Source organism: Rhinolophus sinicus, chromosome 2, assembly GCF_057876585.1.
Source record: "Rhinolophus sinicus isolate RSI-liver-muscle chromosome 2, RSI-T2T, whole genome shotgun sequence".
Lineage (NCBI taxonomy): Eukaryota > Metazoa > Chordata > Mammalia > Chiroptera > Rhinolophidae > Rhinolophus > Rhinolophus sinicus.
Window position 1 is genome coordinate 52,817,972 of NC_142502.1, and position 19,757 is coordinate 52,837,728.

At 34.2% G+C, this 19,757-nt stretch overlaps 1 protein-coding gene across 1 annotated transcript in view; it reads left to right on the plus strand.

The window, feature by feature from the left end:
• The window catches only part of ASCC3 (activating signal cointegrator 1 complex subunit 3), a 300,443-nt gene that overhangs the window by 152,927 nt on the left and 127,759 nt on the right, over window positions 1-19,757 (plus strand). The window contains exon 14 of the mRNA XM_019738872.3: window positions 3,811-3,945. Within this exon, the coding sequence (XP_019594431.3) occupies window positions 3,811-3,945 (135 nt within the window). The remainder of the gene's footprint in view (window positions 1-3,810; window positions 3,946-19,757) is intronic.

Here is a 19,757-nt window from a genome sequence, read left to right on the forward strand (position 1 = left end):
ACACTTGCTTTGGCAAGTCAAATAACAGGGTCAGAACTCACATTCACATACTTTCTTTCCTAGTCCAGGACTGATTTCATTATATATATTTAAACTAAGTGGCTTTTTAAACTACAAATAAGTATATAAAATATTTTAAATGCATTAACCTAACAAACCTCAAATACACAAGTAGTTTTATAAAACAATTGAAATTTACCAACATTACTGACTTGAACCTACTGTTCTAATCTTATTTTAATGCCCTTTAACTGCTATACGGTTACCAACAGTGTTTCCAAGATTAATTTGGAGTTATTTCTGCCAAGTGAAACAATGCTGTCCTCTCTGTTAGTTATAATTTTCATGTGAGTCTATTTAAATTAATTAACCAAATTAACAGACCATAAAATCAAGTATGTTTATAGAGACCCAAAACCTTGTAATGGCTTCTGTTGGAGCCTCTAGACAGAAAATTCTTAATAAGAAAAAGAGTTTATTTTACTGAACAAGACATGATGGATCCTCCAATAAAAAGAAATTGCTACTTTAAGTTGTAACTAATATTTCTCTTGGCTGCAGTAGAAAATAATTTGCAAAATGATAAGTTGACAAGTCAGACTGAAATAATTAATGAAGATTTAGGGTCATATTTTATTTTCCCTTATGTTCTCCATATCTGTTATTTCAACAGGATTTACATAATGTGGTATTTGAGTAATGGAGAATAGAAGTGTAGTTGCATTATAAAACCCTAGCCCATCTGGAAAATGATCTTGGGGCTACACTGGTTATATAAAATACCTCAATATTCCTTGATATTTCATATCTATGTAAAGATAGTTTATTAGAGAATTTTAAAAATTACCTTTGAAATGGTGGTTTTATTTGTGTTTCCTTTTATACGTCTTATATTTTGGGAAAGGAGCATTAAGTTGGTGGTGATCATTAACTAATTTCACACAATAGTGCAGTGGTCATCTCAGCAGTTGTTAATAATTCAATTTCTAGACTCCACTCCTAGATATTCTTACTTGGTTACTTTTAAGGGAGAACCTAGCAATCTATCTTAACAAGCACCAGCAGTGGTTTTGATGAAGTGGTCCCTGGGCCTCCATGGAAGAAACTTTGAAGGAAAATCCAGCTTTACACCCTCCTTCTACAGCCAGATCGGCTGATTACCAGTGGTTCTTTCTCACCATAACAGTAGAGTTCCAATTTGGAGCCTTATCGTTGTATCCCTGGAGCTCAGTACATTGCTTGAAACACAATAGGTACTGTGTACATATCTTTGGATGCGAGAATGAAGGAGAACCCTAGCTCTATATTTAGCATTCCTGTGTTAGCCACACTCCATCCATCTTTTGGATCAGCTGCCTGAATTATGTATACAGTTTTATCTCCCTCCTTCAATTGTGCATGTCTTTCATAGATGGGACCATGCCTTTTCTATTTTCATATCTCTCCTTTTAAGAGGATTTTGCACATACATGGCAGTAAATATTTATCAAGTACAAAAATATTTTGTTCTTATTTAATCTCATCATTCTAGAGTGTCATCTCCATGAGGGCAGGGACCTTTTCTCTCTTTTTCACAGCAGTTTTCTCAGGGCTTGTTAATGACTGCATACACAAAATTGTTTGAATGAATGAATAAATTAATAAAATCATAGGATACTGCGTTTTAATTAAGATTTTTTTAAAAGTTTATGTTGAGGTTTAATGAGGCTTTGTGTGTGATCAAATTTATTTTTATGTAAGAGAAAAACATTCAGCCTTACCCTTTAAAAAGCAATTTAGTTGAAATATCCCTACCTTTTGCAAGGGACAGGATGATAAGAATTTGACAGATTCTGAACTGGTGAAACTTCAGCAGGGCATTATCGTTAACAGAATTTTCTATCTAACTTAGTATCAAGCAACACATGGCAGTAATTATGAGAATATCACAGTGATACTAAATGGCAGGCTCTTGACAACATATGAGGTAAAGATGTTTCCTCAGAAAGAGAGCCTATCAAAATCAGATTTTTTGTTTTTTGTTTTTCAGTTGAAAATAGGGAAAACAGAAGATTTTTTCCTGTATCTGCGAAACTTTCTGAAATTAATTTTATTAGTGTACTCTTTAGAAATATTCTTATGATCACATTTTTCAAAACACGTTAGTATCAGCAAGTAAGTTAGAGCTCTGACAGAGTGTGAAACCTTAACCTTAATAGCCTTGAAGGCTGTCAGTAACTTATGTAAAATTTCTCTAGATGACCGTCAATGCTTGTTTTGTGTTCTCTGAACACTCTGAGAGTTTTTCATTGAGGAACTTCTGGTTTTCTCCATATTATCTACCCTCCTTTACTTTGAATACACCCTAAAAGAATATTAGTTGTTTAAGCATTCCAGTTTCTTGAATGATTGTTATTTAAGATTTTACTCTACTGTGAATTTTAATCAGCATCCCAGATGTGGAACATGTTCTTTGACAAGGTTATAAACATAAGATTACTATGGGTTAATCATATAACATGTGCTCTGTCACTCTGTCTCTTTTCTGGTCAAGTCTCAGAACGCCTTCTCTTTTTAACTTCTGTGTTAGTCTTCAAAATGATCTTCTCTTTTACTTAGGTCAACTCAAATAAGCCTATTGATTTCATGACTCAAAACAATCAGTTGCATATTCTCCTAAATGTGCAACCGAAGTTCTAGCTCCCAGGAAATTAACAGAATATGAGGAAATATTGGGAAGAAGAAGCAAGAATTAGTACTTTCATATTACGGAAGCTTAAGGGAAATGCCATGGTGACTCCAGAGAGATTTAGAGGTGTCAATCTGATCGGAAGCTAGGGCTAGAACTTGTCTTTAAGACATCCAAAGCACCCACACTGATACCCTTCGATTGTGTGTTTCAGATTGAGAAAAATGTCGAAGTTATCTGAAGATGCTTTTATTCATACCATGTAAAATGTAAAAAGATCAGTTGCCCATATGAAAGAACAAAATTTTCTATCATAGTAATGGCTTTTTGGGAAGTCTGGGATTGAGCTGACTGTGGGGGGAAGTGAAGGCCAGAGAAGAAACAAACCAATGGAGAGAAGACAGACCCTGATAGGCAGCAAATAAAGGATGCTGATTACTCTTTTCCTTAATCTAATCTCTTCAATTGTATTTACATTCTGCCTAGGTGACTCTCCCTGAGAGTACTGTTTTCCACTTCTCTTTGACCAAGGATCTAGACACCTGACTTTCTCCTAATTCAAATGTCCACAGTCACTTTGTGAATAATTCCACAGGAAAGTCTACCACAACAAAAATTTCTAAATGCCTCTCTAGAAGCATTTTCACCTCCAGCAATCATCTAAACTCTATTTTAAATGTTTGTTCTTAGACATAATTTTGTCCAAGGAAGAGTGTTTTATTGTTTTCAATTTCTTTAAACATCTTTATGATTTTCAAAATTTCATTGACTGGGGAGAAATAAGGATCTCATATTTTTGTACTCTGTCCCCCATAATATATGATTGTTCTACTGAATCAGGTGTTCAAAAGAGAAAATGCACCAATTAAACGCCACATTTTAAATAACTCATTAATTTAAGTTCTAACACCTGCCAATTTTTAGGCAAATGTAGGCTAATTAAACTATGCTATTGAATTTTATTTAACTTGCCTTTATCCTATACATACTTTGTTCTAAAATAAGGAAATGTTGGAAAATTCATCAACTGGGGTTTTATTTTGAAAAATTAACAGTTGTTTATATAGGGTGATATCCAGACTAGTGTTAAGCCATCTTTTAATGAATTTGAATATTAAATAAACTGCTTTCCTTTATTTTAGGTGATGGTGTTTGTGCATGCTCGAAATGCCACAGTAAGAACAGCTATGTCTCTAATAGAAAGAGCGAAAAACAACCGCCAAATTTCCTGCTTTTTACCTACACAAGGGCCTGAATATGGACATGCAGAAAAACAGGTAGGGGACAAATCACAGCAAGATCCAAGAACTAAACCACATAATATGCCAGATACCAAATATTTTATACGTGAAAGATCCATGGTTTCCAATTTTCAAGAAGTTAATTTTACAGATTTATCATGTTACAATCTTGACTTTTTCTTAATGATCTTTCAAAAGATCCCAATGTATGATGTATTCAATTATCACTTTCTGAATGATAATTGTAGTGTTTAGTCCTGCTCTTTAAAATATAGTTAAAACATAAAATACAGTTAAATTTCATAAAGTATGTTAATATCTAATATATTTATTCTTTTAAAGAACTAATTGACAAATATTTTTATTAATAATTTCTCAGTTTTAATTTCTAGAGTTAGTGTAGGGAAGACATACCTACATAAACAAAAGCTCTTTTTAACTCTTTTACTGCATTAATTGATTTCAAAGTGTTGTTGTTTTTTTCAAAATGTGTCAAAAATCCACAAAAACTGAAAAGTTGATATTTTGACTATGTCATGCATTTAATAAATTTTGAGCTGCTTTATACATAAATGGAATTGTGTTTATTGTAAAACGTTGTTATATGGTAATAAATTTACCATTATATTGAATTTTAGCAAAAAATACTCAAGACATTCTAAGTGGCATCATTAGATTTAGGTATAGATAAACTGGATAAATTACAGTTTGAGAAGCACTTCTCTAGGTAATGTGGGTATTGATAGTATCCTACGATTTATAGGTTTTATTTAATTATATCAAATAGTGGTTTAGATCAACAGTGGGCAAACTATAATCCAAGGGCCAAAGACATTCACCTCTTTTTGTAATTGAAGTTCTATTAGAAAATAGACAGATTCCTTTCTGTATTGTCTATGGCTGCCTTTTTGGACTACAAGGGAAGAATTAAATGCTTGCTACTGGGACTATCTGGCTCACAAAGCCCAAGATATATACTCCCTTTCTCTTTGCATAAAAAGTGTGCCCTGATTTATAGCTATGAAAATAAATTTTCAAATAAAAAATCTATGGGCATAAAATTATGGTAACTTTAAAATATTTTATATGCATAACATAAGATTTAACTAATATTTACTGAACGACTGTCTAGCTGCCATACATTGTTCTATGTACTTTCGCCTTTATCAATCTTAGTAAAATGTATTTAATTGTTATGATTGCATTGCAAATTTCATCATTTTTATTGATATTGTAAATTCTGAATATGATAATCTGCTGCCAGTTGTTTTGAACATCAGATTCTCTTTCAGTTTGGAACTACAAACTTTATTCATTTTCTTCATTTTTTTCACTTTATAAAATTTTCTATTGCATGGCACTTATTATACAGCTTTGTATTCTTCTAGTTATTTATTATTTGTGAATTTATGAGAGTCTTTTAAAAGTCAGGTTGGCATTCATAAGTCTTGTTTCATTTCTTTGGAAATACAAAGCAAGTCTATTGTATTTAAAAGCCAAGTCTTGAGAGCCACCTTGTGGATTTCTGGTTATTTCAAAGTTCTCAATCGGAGAGCTGTTCATATTCTAAATAATTCAGGTTTATCATTTAATTGTTATACTAATAATGTGTAATATTTGTCAAATGTTCACTAGTGCCAGGGATTGCTTTCATTGCTTTTTATAACTCATTCAACCCTCACAGCAACCTACAGTGTAGGTTTATATTGTTATCCATTAATATGGCATATGTGTAGGTAATTCAAATAAAGCAGGAAATATTCTAAAGCATAGAGATAATTTACATATTCAAATAACATTTATTTAAGACAACATCATCAAACACAAATCACTATGCTAAAAAAGCATGGAAAATGGAAAGTGTTAATACAGTGGGGTAGGTTTGAAAAGCTGTAGTTATTTGTGTTATACTTTTTGGGAGTATTTTTATTATACTTGATTTTTATCCTGACCCAACTGTTATTATTGGATTTTCTCAAGAAGAATGAATTCCACAAACATTTATTAATAAATACAGGAGCATTGTCCTGCTCACCATTATATTCCCAGCCTTTCATATAGTATTTTGCTGATAGTAGGTACCCAAAAATTACTTTTTCTTTTGCCTTTGTGCTTCTGAGACAAACATTGTAAGAGATGTTCTCACTTTAATTTTCTCATGACCAGCACCACTATTCCATCTTTTAAGATTTGTATCCCCATTTTACAGATAAGGAAACTGAAACTGGGAGAGAGTAATTTTCCCAGACTCCCATGTAATAAGTAGTGCAGCCATGATTTGAGCAAGTCTGACTCTGTAATCTACCCTTTGTACCACATTTCATTTTATTTGTTTAAAATCAAACAGGTCAAATCCAACCTGGGTTTTTCTAAAGCTTTTAGGGCTTTGCATCATTTTAAAAAATAAAATGGAACTTTTCTTCAGCCCAACCATATTCATTACTTCTCCTAGAAAATGATTTCAAAAAGTTGGCTCCACCACAGTGGATATTATTTGATAACAAAAAAATAAGGTAATCTTTCTGAATGTTTTCTCAAGGCTCCAGGAGTTAAGATTATTCTTCTAGGCTAATTGTATATTTCTTCCTATTTCTTGAAGTGTCTTTGGAACTTGAATGGTATTAATATTCTAATAATTCTAAGTAAATTATTACTATGATGGTAGGAGTAAACTTCCCATGTTTTTTGAGAAATGGAAAATTCAGTGCTCAATACATTAAAATAAAATTGGAAGGTAAATTTGCCATGCTAGTACACAGAAATTTAGCCTCATAAGTCCTGTTAATGGAAATATGGCTAAATCCGTACCGTGCCACAGTGTTAAATGCAGCCATCTCAATTCCAACTTACCAAATATGGTTTTATTCACAGTTTTACTCAACTATAACTTTATTTGTATAAATATTAAATAAAAATTCCATTAAGGAAATGCGTGTGTGTGTGTGTGTGTGGTATGTGTGTGTGTGTTTATAATAAGGCTTTTTCTGTGCCTCAGCCTCAACTCAAATGAGCCTTTCCAGTAACTCACTCCTCATATCATTTCCCATCTTTAATATCAAAGTCACCCCCAGCTGAAAGCCTGCTATATTTTCTAATAGTCTACTAAAACAAGAAAATAGGGAAAGGAAAGTGAAGTACCCAAAAGTAGCTTAAGCTATAGAAATGGAGCTCCGGGTGCTCCCTGGAGAGATGTCTCAGGAATTCTAATTGAGGCCCAAAGCAAGAGGCCACATTAACAGAAAGCTCTAGACTTCACCTCTAGAATCCCTGTGGCCTTAAACACCTAAACATTTAGGAAACTTTCTCTTCTATCAAATGGAATAATAATGGGATAAATAACACCCATTTTAGTAGTTTACTATGAGAAACAAATGGAGTGGTATATAAAATTATTTTGGAAACTGGCTGAACTTTACATATTATATAGTCTACTTTTAGAATATATATATATATATATATATATATATATATATATATATATATATATATATATAAAACTAAATTTAAAATGGTTAAAAGATAGCAAGCAATATGGATAAATTTTCCTAATTCACATTGCATATTACTACTTTCTGTCCTCTCCCACAAAGATACTTTCTTAAGAAACCACAATTTTCTGTATAATAGAACATACCTCTGGGAAAAGTAGCAGCTTACATTTACAGAAATAAGTTATCATTAAGGATGAAGACGTTTTCATTATTAAGTGATTATTTTCCATTATGATTTTAATTTTAAGTTAAATGAATATTTCAATTAGAATCTTTAGATTGTTTCACTCGGGATCTCAAATAAAATTTTCCCCCCCTTAGGTACAAAAATTTTAACAGTCTTTAATTATTCTAGTGCTGATATAAGTATTTCCATCTTCCCACCCATCCCTATATTGTATTTCTCTGATTTATGGGTAATAATGTGGTTTAATTTTGTCCATATATTAGTGATATTAAGAATTTTTCTTTTTGATAGAGATGGTCTATCATACAATAAACCTCATGAATGTAGTTACTGGAAATATCTATTAAACAAATCAGAACACTGGGAAAAATCCAATAATAATATGTCCCTTCAAGCTATCTCAAAGTATTATTGTATGACTTTTTATTATTATCTAAATTTACCAACCCTCTCCTTGCTATTTTCATAGATCAGCTTTAACCATTGCCTAAATTAATGGAATCTGGCTTTGATACAAGTTACCTGATAATATTGACAGCTTTCTTTCCTTCTACTTTAGCAGCTTTATAGTTTCAGTATGGCCAAATAAAATTAGAATGTCTTCTTCCTGGAATAGATAATTCCTGTTAATTAAAGATAATGCCAGATGTCTGATAGCCCCATTTCTCTTATTTTTACTTTAAATATATGTAAAATGTTATCTTCTCAGGTTATTTTTTTCCTCTGCCGTATCAACCTCCTTTCCTTTCAAAGGCTAACATAGTAATTTTACTGTCTGTTGTAATCACACATAAATAATGTCAAAAGTATATTCTTTTTCTTAAATAAAATCAAAGAAAATTAATAAAAGAACTGTGTGTTTAATGGATTTTTGGAAGGATGACTTTTCTGTTTTCAAAGGGAAGTAGCCACTCAAATAATAAAGGCTTTCGATCCAGGAAAACCCAGGAATTAATCTTCACTCAGATGTTCGAACATAACCTTTTAACTTCCTTAAACCATAATTTAGTCACATGCAAAGTGGCAATGATATCTGTATCTTAAGATTTTTGTAATAAGTGAGGTAACAGATCTTGCCTGACACATAGTGGACACTCTGTATATAGTTACATATGAGCTTTGAAGGAAAAGAGATGACAGCTTTAAAGAATGATAGCTGTGACCACATTTAAATTTAAAGCTTTGGACAATAAAAATATATAATATATTGAATTGCAAAAGGCAATAAACATGTTGGGGAAAATATTAATAACAGAACAGGCTAGTTAATATCTACATCTTTAGATGTGTTCTTATTTAATAACTAAAACATGAAGTTTCCAGTAAGTATATGAGCAAGAGGAGGAAATACAATAGGTGAACAAACTGGAAGAAAAACTTATTAGGTAAAGTTGTATAAACGAATAAACTAAATAACTCTTAAACCCAGTAAATCATTAAAAACTAAAATGATAATGTCCATTTCTGAAGATGATTTGAGGATTTTTGGGCACTCCTAGATTTTCTGTGGCAATGATCAATTCAATCTTTTTAAAAACATTTTGTTATATATTTTAAGAGCCAAACGTGTTTTTTTTCAGACTCTTTAACTTTGAAATCCTAAACCTGGGAATCTTTTCAAGGAAACATTAAAAGAAAAGTTAGTAGACACCAATAGTTCTGTTCCAAGACATTATTTATTCTGAAAAAAATACAGATGGCATCAATATCCAACAGTAGGGTAATTTTAAAGTAAACTATGGGCAGGCATTCAATTAACTATTATATACGTATTCAGACCAATGCTTTTCAGATATATAAGACATCCAATTATAAATTAACATGTTAATATTAATTCAATTGATCAAATATCTTGTGCCACTGAAAATAAGAGACCGAACAAGTCAGTTTCTCTGCTTTTAATACAGTCAGTTTCACAGAGGATTTAGTAATACATATGTAAGTAAAGGAAAATGTGATAAATGACAGTTTGGGAGCAATGGGAGCACAAAGAGAAGTAGATTCATTCAGGCCAGTGGTTTTGTATATCACTAGGCAGCAATAGGGGTAAAGAATATTCCAAGGAAAGGAGAATGACAACACAGGCAAAGGAAACCACTGGATGTATTTGGAGAATGGGAGTGTTCTGTTTTCACTGGAATGTAAGGTGCATGAAAGGCTAGGCATGTAGATTTTGGTCAGAATGTAGAGGACCTTAAGTTACGTGCTTAAGTGTTTATTCTAAATGCACTGGGGAGCTATTGAAGTTTGTTGGAAGAGCCAAGTTTTACGACCAGAATTTCAGTGCTGAAAAGTAGGATTGATTTTCTTCTGAGCAGGAGAAATTCCCATGGCTGGTTTTCATTTCAATATAGTCTAACATATGGCTCACTTGGTGAGACTCTTTTTTCACCCCAATTTAATTGAGAAATAATTGACATACATTACTGTATAAGTTTAGGGTGTACAGCATGATGGTTTGATTTACACATACAGTTGACCCTTGAACAGTGTGGGGGTTAGGGATGTGTCAGCACCCTGCACAGTCAAAAGTCAACGTATAAATTTTGACTCCCTAAAAACTTAACCATAGTCATCCCTTGTTATCCTTTGGGGATTGTTGGGGATTGGTTTCAGAACCCCTACAAATACCAAAATCCTAGGATGCTCAGGACCCTTATATAAAATGATGATGAACAATGCATGCAGTTGCCCTCTGCATCTATGGATTGCCAACCACAGATCAAAAATACAGTGGTTGGTTGAATCCACAAATGTGGGACCCAGGGATATGGAGGGCCAACTGTATGATAATTGGAAAAAAATCCATGTATAAGTGGACCTATGGAGTTCAAACCTGTGTTGTGCAAGGGTGAAGCGTATTGTGAAACGATTCTACATATAAGTAAGATTATACAGCATTTCTATTTTTCTGTTGACTTATTCTATTTTTGTCTGACTTATTTCACTCAACATAATGTCTTCAAAGTCCATTCATGTTGTCACAAATAGTAGTATTTTCTCATTTTTTATGGCTGAATAATATTCCATCGTGTGTATGTACCATAGTATCTTTATCTATTCATCCATTGGTGGACACTTCAGTTGTTTCCACGTTTTGGCTATTGTAAGTAATGCTGCTTTGTACATGGCGGTGCAGATATCTTTCTGAGTTAAGGTTCTCATTTCCTTTGAATTCATTCCCAGAAACGAAATTGCTGGATCATATGGTTGTTCTATTTTTAATTTTTTTATGAACTTCCATACTGTTTACCATAGTGGTTGCACCAATTTACAATACCACCAATCGTGCACATGAATTCTCTTTTCTACACATCCATGCCAGCATTTGTTATCTCTTGTCTTTTTGATGATAGCCATTCTAACAGGCATGAGATGCTATCTCATTGTACTTTTAATTTGCATTTCCCTAATGACTAGTGATGCGAACATCTTTTCCTGTACCTGTTGGCCATTTGTATATCTTCTTTGGAAATATGTCTATTCAGGTCCTTTGCCCTTTCTTAAGTTGGATTTTTTTTTTTTTTTTTTTTGCTGTTGAGATGTATGAATTTGTTATGTATTTTCCATATTATCCCCTTATCAGATATATGTTTTGCAAATATTTTTTCCCCATTCTGTAGGTTGTCTTTTCACTTTATTGATCGTTTCTTTTATTCTTTAGAAGCCTTTTAGTTTGATGTAGTTCCACTTGTTTTTTATTTCATTGCTTATGCTTTAGGTGTGATTTCCCAAAAATTATCACCAATACCCATGTCAAGGAGCTTTTTAGTGAGTCTCTTTTTAAGGGACACAGAAATTAACATTAGGTTTTAATTCCTTTTGTTATTACATTTAAATATGTTTTGATTGAAGCAATTTTTGTTCCTGTGCTTTAAAATGTATTTTAGAGGAATAAAATAAATTTTGTAAAACAAATGTATACATCTTATTAAGGAACCATGTGTGTTTGGAAAAGTATGTTAACTGGACCCTCATTTGCACTCTCATTTGAAAATACTTTAGTAGGGGAAGTTCTCTAAAGACAGACTAATGAGTAAGGTTATTAATCCCTAGTGATGTAGATATTTATATTGATAACAGTTAAAGATCAAAATCACATTTCACAGTGTAATTTTTTTTAAATTGTATTTCAACATTTATTTAAAGATGACAGATAGATATAAAGAGTGCAGTTTTAGATGAGCTCTCTCTTTTGCTAATTAGGGTGCTCTCTGGAATGCCAAATTGTTTGTAAATTAGGTTGTAGAAATATCAGGGTAGCCCACGTAGAAACCAAGACCATCTTTCAAGGGCTGTAACATGAAACAGAGGACCTGTTACTTCCTTTCTCCCAAGTTAAAGTGAATAATTGGCACAGCCAAAATGACATGGAAACTGGTTATGGCATTTAGGCTGAGCATTGTGAACTGATAGTATACACATGTGCCTCAAACTGTTTGTAGTGGTGGCCGTTCAGTGAGTATTTACTGAGTGTAAACCAGTACCACTCACTGTAGTAGGTCGATAGGTATCAAGATAAATGAACTGCTGTCAACCCGATTTAAGTAGACTGACGAAGACCTGTGTTGTATCAGTTAGGATTCAGTACAGGAAATAAACCACTCCAAATACATTTTAAATAGAAAAGAATTCTTTAAAAGAAATTGGGTACTTACTGGAATGTTGGTAAGATCAGAGTCGAAGTCAGTCACTGGAACTGATGAATTTAAGAAGCAGCCATCATGCTGGTGACCCAGCATGTAGAAGCTGCAGCTGCTACTGAAGATGCCTTTCAACATTCAGGAACACATTAGCAAACCAAATCTTGGATGCATAGTACATCCATTATTGCTTTCAGCCCTCATTTCTCCAAGGTCTTGCTTGCCAGCAAAAGACAACAGCAGAAAGATGTGTTCCTCTGCTTCCATTGTCTAGTTCTTGCCTGAGTGCATCTAATTAGAAGAATGGAGTTTTGCATCCACTACCCTGATTACAAGAGATCTGAGAAACAATAGGTTTTACCTTCTAGCTCATGCAACACAGGAAGGCCTCGTAGTAGAAGGAGGTGGGAGTTGTGTGCTGATTAATATTCTTTGCTTTAATTGGGAATGGAAATATATTTAGGAAGAAAAATCATCTACCTGTCAACCTTATGGTGTTTATGTTCTGGCAGGACAGAAAGATTAATCAACTAATTAATTTATTTTTATTGCTTTTTTAATAAATAAAGAAGGACAAAGCTAAGAGAAAGTAAAATTGGGGAATCTGATCTATCCTGATGATGTTAGAGGAGGCTTAGCTAGCAACGTGACATTTAAGCTGAAATTTGAAGGTTAGGAGTTCACAAAGCAGAAGTCAGCAGCAGAGTATTCCAGGGAAAGTCTCAGATGACAGAAAAACAGAAACACATTGAAGAAGTGGATAAAATCAGAATTACCAAAACATAGAGAATGGTAGGGGGTGGTAGATGGCAAGTTTGTCGCCTAAGACAAGTCTAATGTTGCAGGCAAGGACCAGATTGTGAGGGCCTTCTATATCATGTTACAGATTTGGTATTTTATCTTAAAAGCAATGGGCTATAATTAGAGAAATTTGAGGAAGGGAGTGGCATGATCAGATTTGTGTTTATAAAAAATACCACTGCATACAGGCAGGGCAAGTGAGAATGGGAAGACCAGTTAGAGAGGTTAATTTGTTGAGAAATAGAATTGTTAGCACTTAGTAGTTAATGTATGGAGGGTTGAGGAAGAGAGATCTAGAAGTTTTCTGGCTTCTAAAAGATGTCTGGTTTGCATTGCTGAGTGGGTAGTTGGGTCATTTATGAAGAAAAAGAATGGTAGATAGGATTCGTTGCACAGAAGGGTGCAGATGATGAATTCCATTTGGATATGCTAAGTTTGAGATCCCTGGGATATTTAGAGATATCGAGTAGACATCAGGATGAATATATATGTATATGAGTCTGATATATCATAAGCACAGTCTGCTTTGGAGTGGGGAAACCATGGGAGTGTATATGAGTGGTAAAAGAGCCTAGGATGAAGTCTTGAGGAATTCCTCTATGATTACATAGAGGAGAATAAGCCAACAAAGGAGCCTCTAAGACGTTGGAGTAAACCCAAGGGAGTATTATGTCATGAAGGCCATGGAAAAGAGTGATTCAAAGAAAAGTTGTCATCTATATTGAGTGCTGCAATTAGTGGTCAAGTAATACGAAGGTTGCAAAATATTCACTGTACTTAGCAATATGGATGTTGGTGATCTTATTTAAAGCCTTTTTTATTCCCACAGTGTAAAGCAAAAACTAGATAAAGTTGGCTGATGAGTAGATACCAAAAATTAAAATGTAGATATCAATTTTGTGAAGTTTCTTTATATGCAAAAGGAAAATGGATGGCATCTAGAAAATATGAAATAGTGTCCAGAAAGGTAGACAAGACAGATTATTTTCTTATTATTCATGTAGGAAGGAAAAGAATAATATAAGAGTCCTGAGAATTCCAGAGTCATGGGATCCAGAGAAGAAGTAGACAGATTTTCCTTAGATAGGAAAGATAAAAAGATGGGTTCTTATGCAAATAGGTTTTAGGTATATGGCACGAAGATGAGGGAGTTTCCTCTGATGTGTTATATTTTCTTTATTAAGTAGGTGTTAAGGTCATTCTCTGAGAGTAAGGGTAATAAGGTGGTCAGAAATTTGTGGGAGCAAATAAATGTCTAATGTAGACATTGTGAGACATGTGAGAACAAGGTGACTATAAAGACATTACAGAATTGCTGTCCAGTGTTAAGGGCTTGTTGAGATTGCGATCGTGGATTTAGAATGGTCTCAAGTTGCCCTTGTATATAATTTTTCTTAAATTATATACACTAGTTACTTTGGGTCGTCCAAGTTTGGCACATTTTGCCAATCTGGCATGACAAAAAGGCAAATGAATTTAAGAAGTTGGCAGGAGTATGATTAAAATGTTGGGCTCTGCTATCTAAACTGGGGAAAGAACAAGAATAAGGACTGGGGCATGGATTGCGGGGTGCTGCTAATGAATAGAATGAAAGTAGAGAAATTGTGATTGGAGGGGTCATTAAGGATAAAGAATGAGCTTAGAAAAATTAATTGGGCAAGCTTGAATTATAGAAAGCTTTGGTCAGAAATTGCGATGTTTGTACTAGTGATTTTGGAAGTGGTACACGTAGTTGTGGGTTGATGACAAGGCTAGAATATAGTCATTGGTATGGCCGAGGTGGAACAGAGGCCATGGGGCATGAAGGGTGAGCGTTTTGGATGTCCACATGGAAACTCGCGTCACCTAGGAGGATGACAGGAGTTGGGATACACAGAAGGTTAGTATCCATGGGTATCAGGGCTTCATTGGATAAGGTTGGTTCACAGAGCCAGATACACTGAATCTTAACTGAGGAGACTTTTACAAATGGTTAGTACATACTGGAAATGGTGATGGGGAAGAGAGACATCCTCTCCCACGGCTTGAGAGGTATGCATGGGAAACAGGCCATGGAGGAGAGTCAAGTTTCACCTAAGGCAAGGTGGGAGAAGAGATTGATATAGTTTGCTGATCATTGAGTGGCAGTTCCAAAGAGTAGAGTGGAGAATTTCATATCCTCAAGTGGAGAAATAGTACAGAGGATAAGGAATTGAGGCAAGAGCAAAAAAAAAAAAAAAAAAAAAAAAAAATCACGTATTATGGGGACAGTAGTATAATAGATCCCCATTACCTGTTCCCATGCTAGATATCAGAATCAGAATCTCTGAAACTAAGGCCCTGAAATTTTTAAGATGATCCTCAGAAATTTGGACCATAGCCAGGTTTAAGTGACCTAGTGAGCCAGATGCCTAATGGACATATCCTGAGAACAGGGATGTTTCCTTCTGACCGCCTCGTAGAAGACAGAGCATTGCAGACTTTGGCTCTCTTAGAAGACATGCCAGAGGGCCAGTTTCAGATGTCTCAGAGAACAAGGTTTAGAGTGGAGTAAAGCTTTAAAGCAGTGAGAAAGAAAGGTGGCATATTATATCCCTTAGATCTCTAAAACTCCTGTGCCAAAAGCGAAGCCAGGTACTGGTTTATATTACTAACAATGTGAGCGACTCCACCAACTTATGCTGATTAACTTTATAAACATTGAATGATAAAAATTGCACTTAAACAAAGACGAGACTTCTTTTAATATTGATAAGACATGCTGACTAATAATTGTGGGAAAGAATGTTATCATTTGGAAGACAATATTTGCTTCCTCCTAGTTACATTTTAGTTTTTATAAAGGCACTTATATTTTACTAATGGATTTGAAATTATCTACATTAAACCATACCTTATCAAGATAAATGACCTCAGAAGGCATACAAAAGTCACTATAAATTATTTATCCAATTTCGTCATGCTCAGGCTTTGTTTTTAAGCTTAAGGTTTTGTGTGGTTTCTGTATATTTTTTCTTTTTGCGGGGAAAAAAACAAATTTGTTCTCCTTTGATAGCCTTAATTGCTTGCTGTCAATCTTTTTTAAATCATGTATTTGTGTTGGTTCGGAAGTCAACTTTTGGAAGTGGTTACATTTTAATCTTATTCATTTTTGAAAGTACTTACATGATTTTCCATTTCACGGGTAGGTAAAAGACGTATAAAGTCATGGAAGGAAGCCCTGCATACTTTCACTGGCAGAAAAGAATGTAGTACCCTCTGTGTGCTAATGGATTACTTTACATAACAGTTGTCCATTCCATTTTAATTTCACTGACTATAAAGCCCTATATGAGAAGTTCACTTATGAAAAGTAGAAATATAAGGTCAGAGGAAACCAAGCTTAGACAGTTCTTAAACCATACACAGCTGACTCCCTTTACCTTTTCACAGCTGGTGTCTTTTGTGCTGAATTTCCATGTGTAGAAACACTTATCCAGTGAGTATAGTATTAGATCTCAATGGCTTCTTTAGAGGATCCAATGCTCTCTTCAGAAAACGTGAACAAAATGAATTATATCTTGCAGCTATTCAGAGGCTAGCAAAGCCTGGACTCCAGGTAGGGCTTTCCCTGGAACAGCAGGTGGGAAACAGTGATTGTTCTGATACTTCAGAAAGCAGCAGGCATCTTGTAATAAACAAGTTTAACTCCGTGAGTTGTGATCTTAGCCATCTCTTCTCCATTAATTTCTCCACATAAAACTCCTGTTTAAAAGCTTCTTATGTTCATATTTCTTTCAAGGGAAGATTTTGTACACCATTGTACAAAATGTACACCATTGTGTGTGTACATATGAGTTTTAGTGTGAACACATTGGATCATGTTATACAAACTTTTATGTCTCTTGCTTTTTTCACTTAGTAATAATATGTCAAGAAGATCTTTCAAAATAAACAGAGAACTGATTCTTTTCACAACTTCTTTTAACAATTACATAGTATGCTACAATGTGGACATTTTTAATTCATTTACCCAGTTCCGGTCTTGAGTGTATACTTTTATTTTATCTACTTGTTTTGTATTGTTAACAGTGCTGCAGTAAACATTCTTGCTCATACTCGTGGCAGTTGCAAGGATGTCCATTGGGAAAATTCCTAGCAGTGGAATTTATCCATCAGCATGGTACATGCATTTAAAATTTTGGTGAATGGTTCCAGATTGCCCAGTAGAGAGACTGTTCCAATTTACACTTCCTCAGACTGCAACTTGGAGGAAGTTACTTTGCCCACATAACTTTCCCAGCACTGGGCAATGTCAGAGTTTTTAAGTTTATGACAGATAGGCAAAAAATGGTACTTCATTATTATTTTGACTGGCATTTCTTTATGAGTGAACCTGAGCACTTCCATATTGGCCCTTTGAATTTCTTTTTCTGTAAATTGCATGTTCATATCCTTGACCCATTGTGTATTAAACTGCATGTACTGTCACATGTGTTACTGACATTTTTTCTAGTTAACCTTTAATTTTGATTTTGATTTGTCTATAAATATTTTTACCATGCTGAAATTGTTACTGACTTACTTATATTATAGTCTTTAGCCTGTGTTTTGCTATAAAGACCACACGCTTATAAAGGCCACATCTATTTCATCCATGATTTTCTCCAGTCCTTTTTAAATTAAATTAAGATTTTATTATTAAATCTTTGATCTGTCCAAAACTTATTCCATATAGTCATAGACCCATAGTCTTTTTTTCTGAATACTTACTATTTATTCTATTGATTTTAAAGTTTAATAGAACATATGTGGCATGACAACTAAATTCGCGAACTTGCCACCATGTGCTTACATTGGCAGCACTGTACAAACAGCTCAGGAAGGTTTCATAACCTTAGTATATCAGTGTCTCACAGCTGTGTTCGTGTCGATGTGTGGTGGTGTCTTGCTGAGTGGCATGCATTATTGTTGCATGTTTTTGTGTGCCATCACGAGAATATCTGAGCTTGAATTAAAACAACAAACAAATATTAAATTTCTTATTAAACTTGGCAATAGTGGAAGTGAAATGAGGGACATGTTAGTCCCAGTTTATGGGGATAATGCCATGAAGAAAATGGCAGTGTACAAATGGATTCAATGTTTTTCTGAGGGGAGAGAACGCGTCACTGATGAAAAGAGGTCAGGGTGGCCAGTAATGAGCAGAACTGATGAAAACATTGCAAAAATTCATCGAATTGTGTGTCAAAATCGTCAGCTGACTGTGAGAAGCATAGCGGACGAAGTAAACATCGAGAAACCAGAAAATCTTAACGGAAAATCTTGGCATGAGAAAAATGTGTATAAAAATGGTCCCGAAGGAGCTCATCAATGAACAAAAAGCAAAGGAGAGTGGAAGTTTGCCAAGACCTTTTAGAGAGGCAAGACAATGTTTTGGGCCTTATTATCAGTGGTGATGAAATATGAGTGTACCCATACGACCCTCAAAACAAAGCGTCAAAGTGCACAATGGAAGTCAGCCAATTCTCCATGACCAAAAAAGTTCCGTCAGTCCAAACCAAGACTTAAAACGATGTTGCTAGTCTTTTTTGGATATCAGAGGGATAATTCATTTTGAATTTGCACCAACTAGACAAACAGTTAACCAAATTTACCATCTGGAAGTGCTGAAAAGGCTGTGTGAAAAAGTTAGATGAAAACGACCTGAACTTTTCACCAACAATTCATGGCTCTTGCATCACGACAATGCACCAGCTCACAGGGCACTGTCTGTGAGGGAGTTTTTAGCAAGTAAACAAATATATTGGCACACCCTCTGTACTCACCTGATGTGGCCCCCAATAATTTCTTTACCCTAAGATAAAGGAAATATTGAAAGGAAGACATTTTGATGACATTCAGGACATCAAGGGTGATACAACAATAACTTCTGGTGGCTATTCCAGAAAAAGAGTTCCAAAATTGCTTTGAAGTGTGGACTAGGCACTGGCATCAGTGCATAACTTCCCAAGGGGAGTACTTTGAAAGTGACCATAGTCGTATTCAGCAATGAAGTATGTAGCACTTTTTCTAGAATGAGTTTGCGAACTTAATCATCAGACCCCATACAAAATTCTCATATTTGCCTCGGTCAATTTCTAGGCTTTCTCTTCTGGTTCATTGATCTTACTGTTTCTTCTCTGGTATTTATCTATTTTACTTATTCTGTTTTTATAGTATTTTTAGTACATGGTTAGGACAAACATCTTGATTATTCTTCAATTTTGATTTTTTCCTGGCTAAATATACATGTTTACTTTTCAAGATGAACTTTAGTATCACCTCCAAGAAATCATGTTCATCTTTTGAGTTTAGTGCATTGATTTTACAGATTAAATTAATGAGAATTGGTATTTTTACCAAGTCAATTTTTCCCATCTCAAAAGCAAAGTGTATCATTTCACTTCTTGAGTGTCCTTTGGCAGTATTTTAATGCTTTCTTCATATAGGTGCTACCTATTTCTTCTTTCTGTTTGTGATGGTTGCTATAAGTGTTTTTTTCCTTCATTTTTATTATCTAACAAGTTATTGTTTATATTTAGAAAGACTTCAAAAATATTGATTTTTCAAGACTGCCACCTTTTTGAATTCTCTTAGTAATTTTTGGTTCATCCTCAGTTTTCTAAATAAATGTTCATTTCATCCATAATTACTTTGGCCTCTTCTTTTCCAGTATTTATATTGTTGGTTATTTTCTCATATCTAATTCCATTGTCCAGAACATTG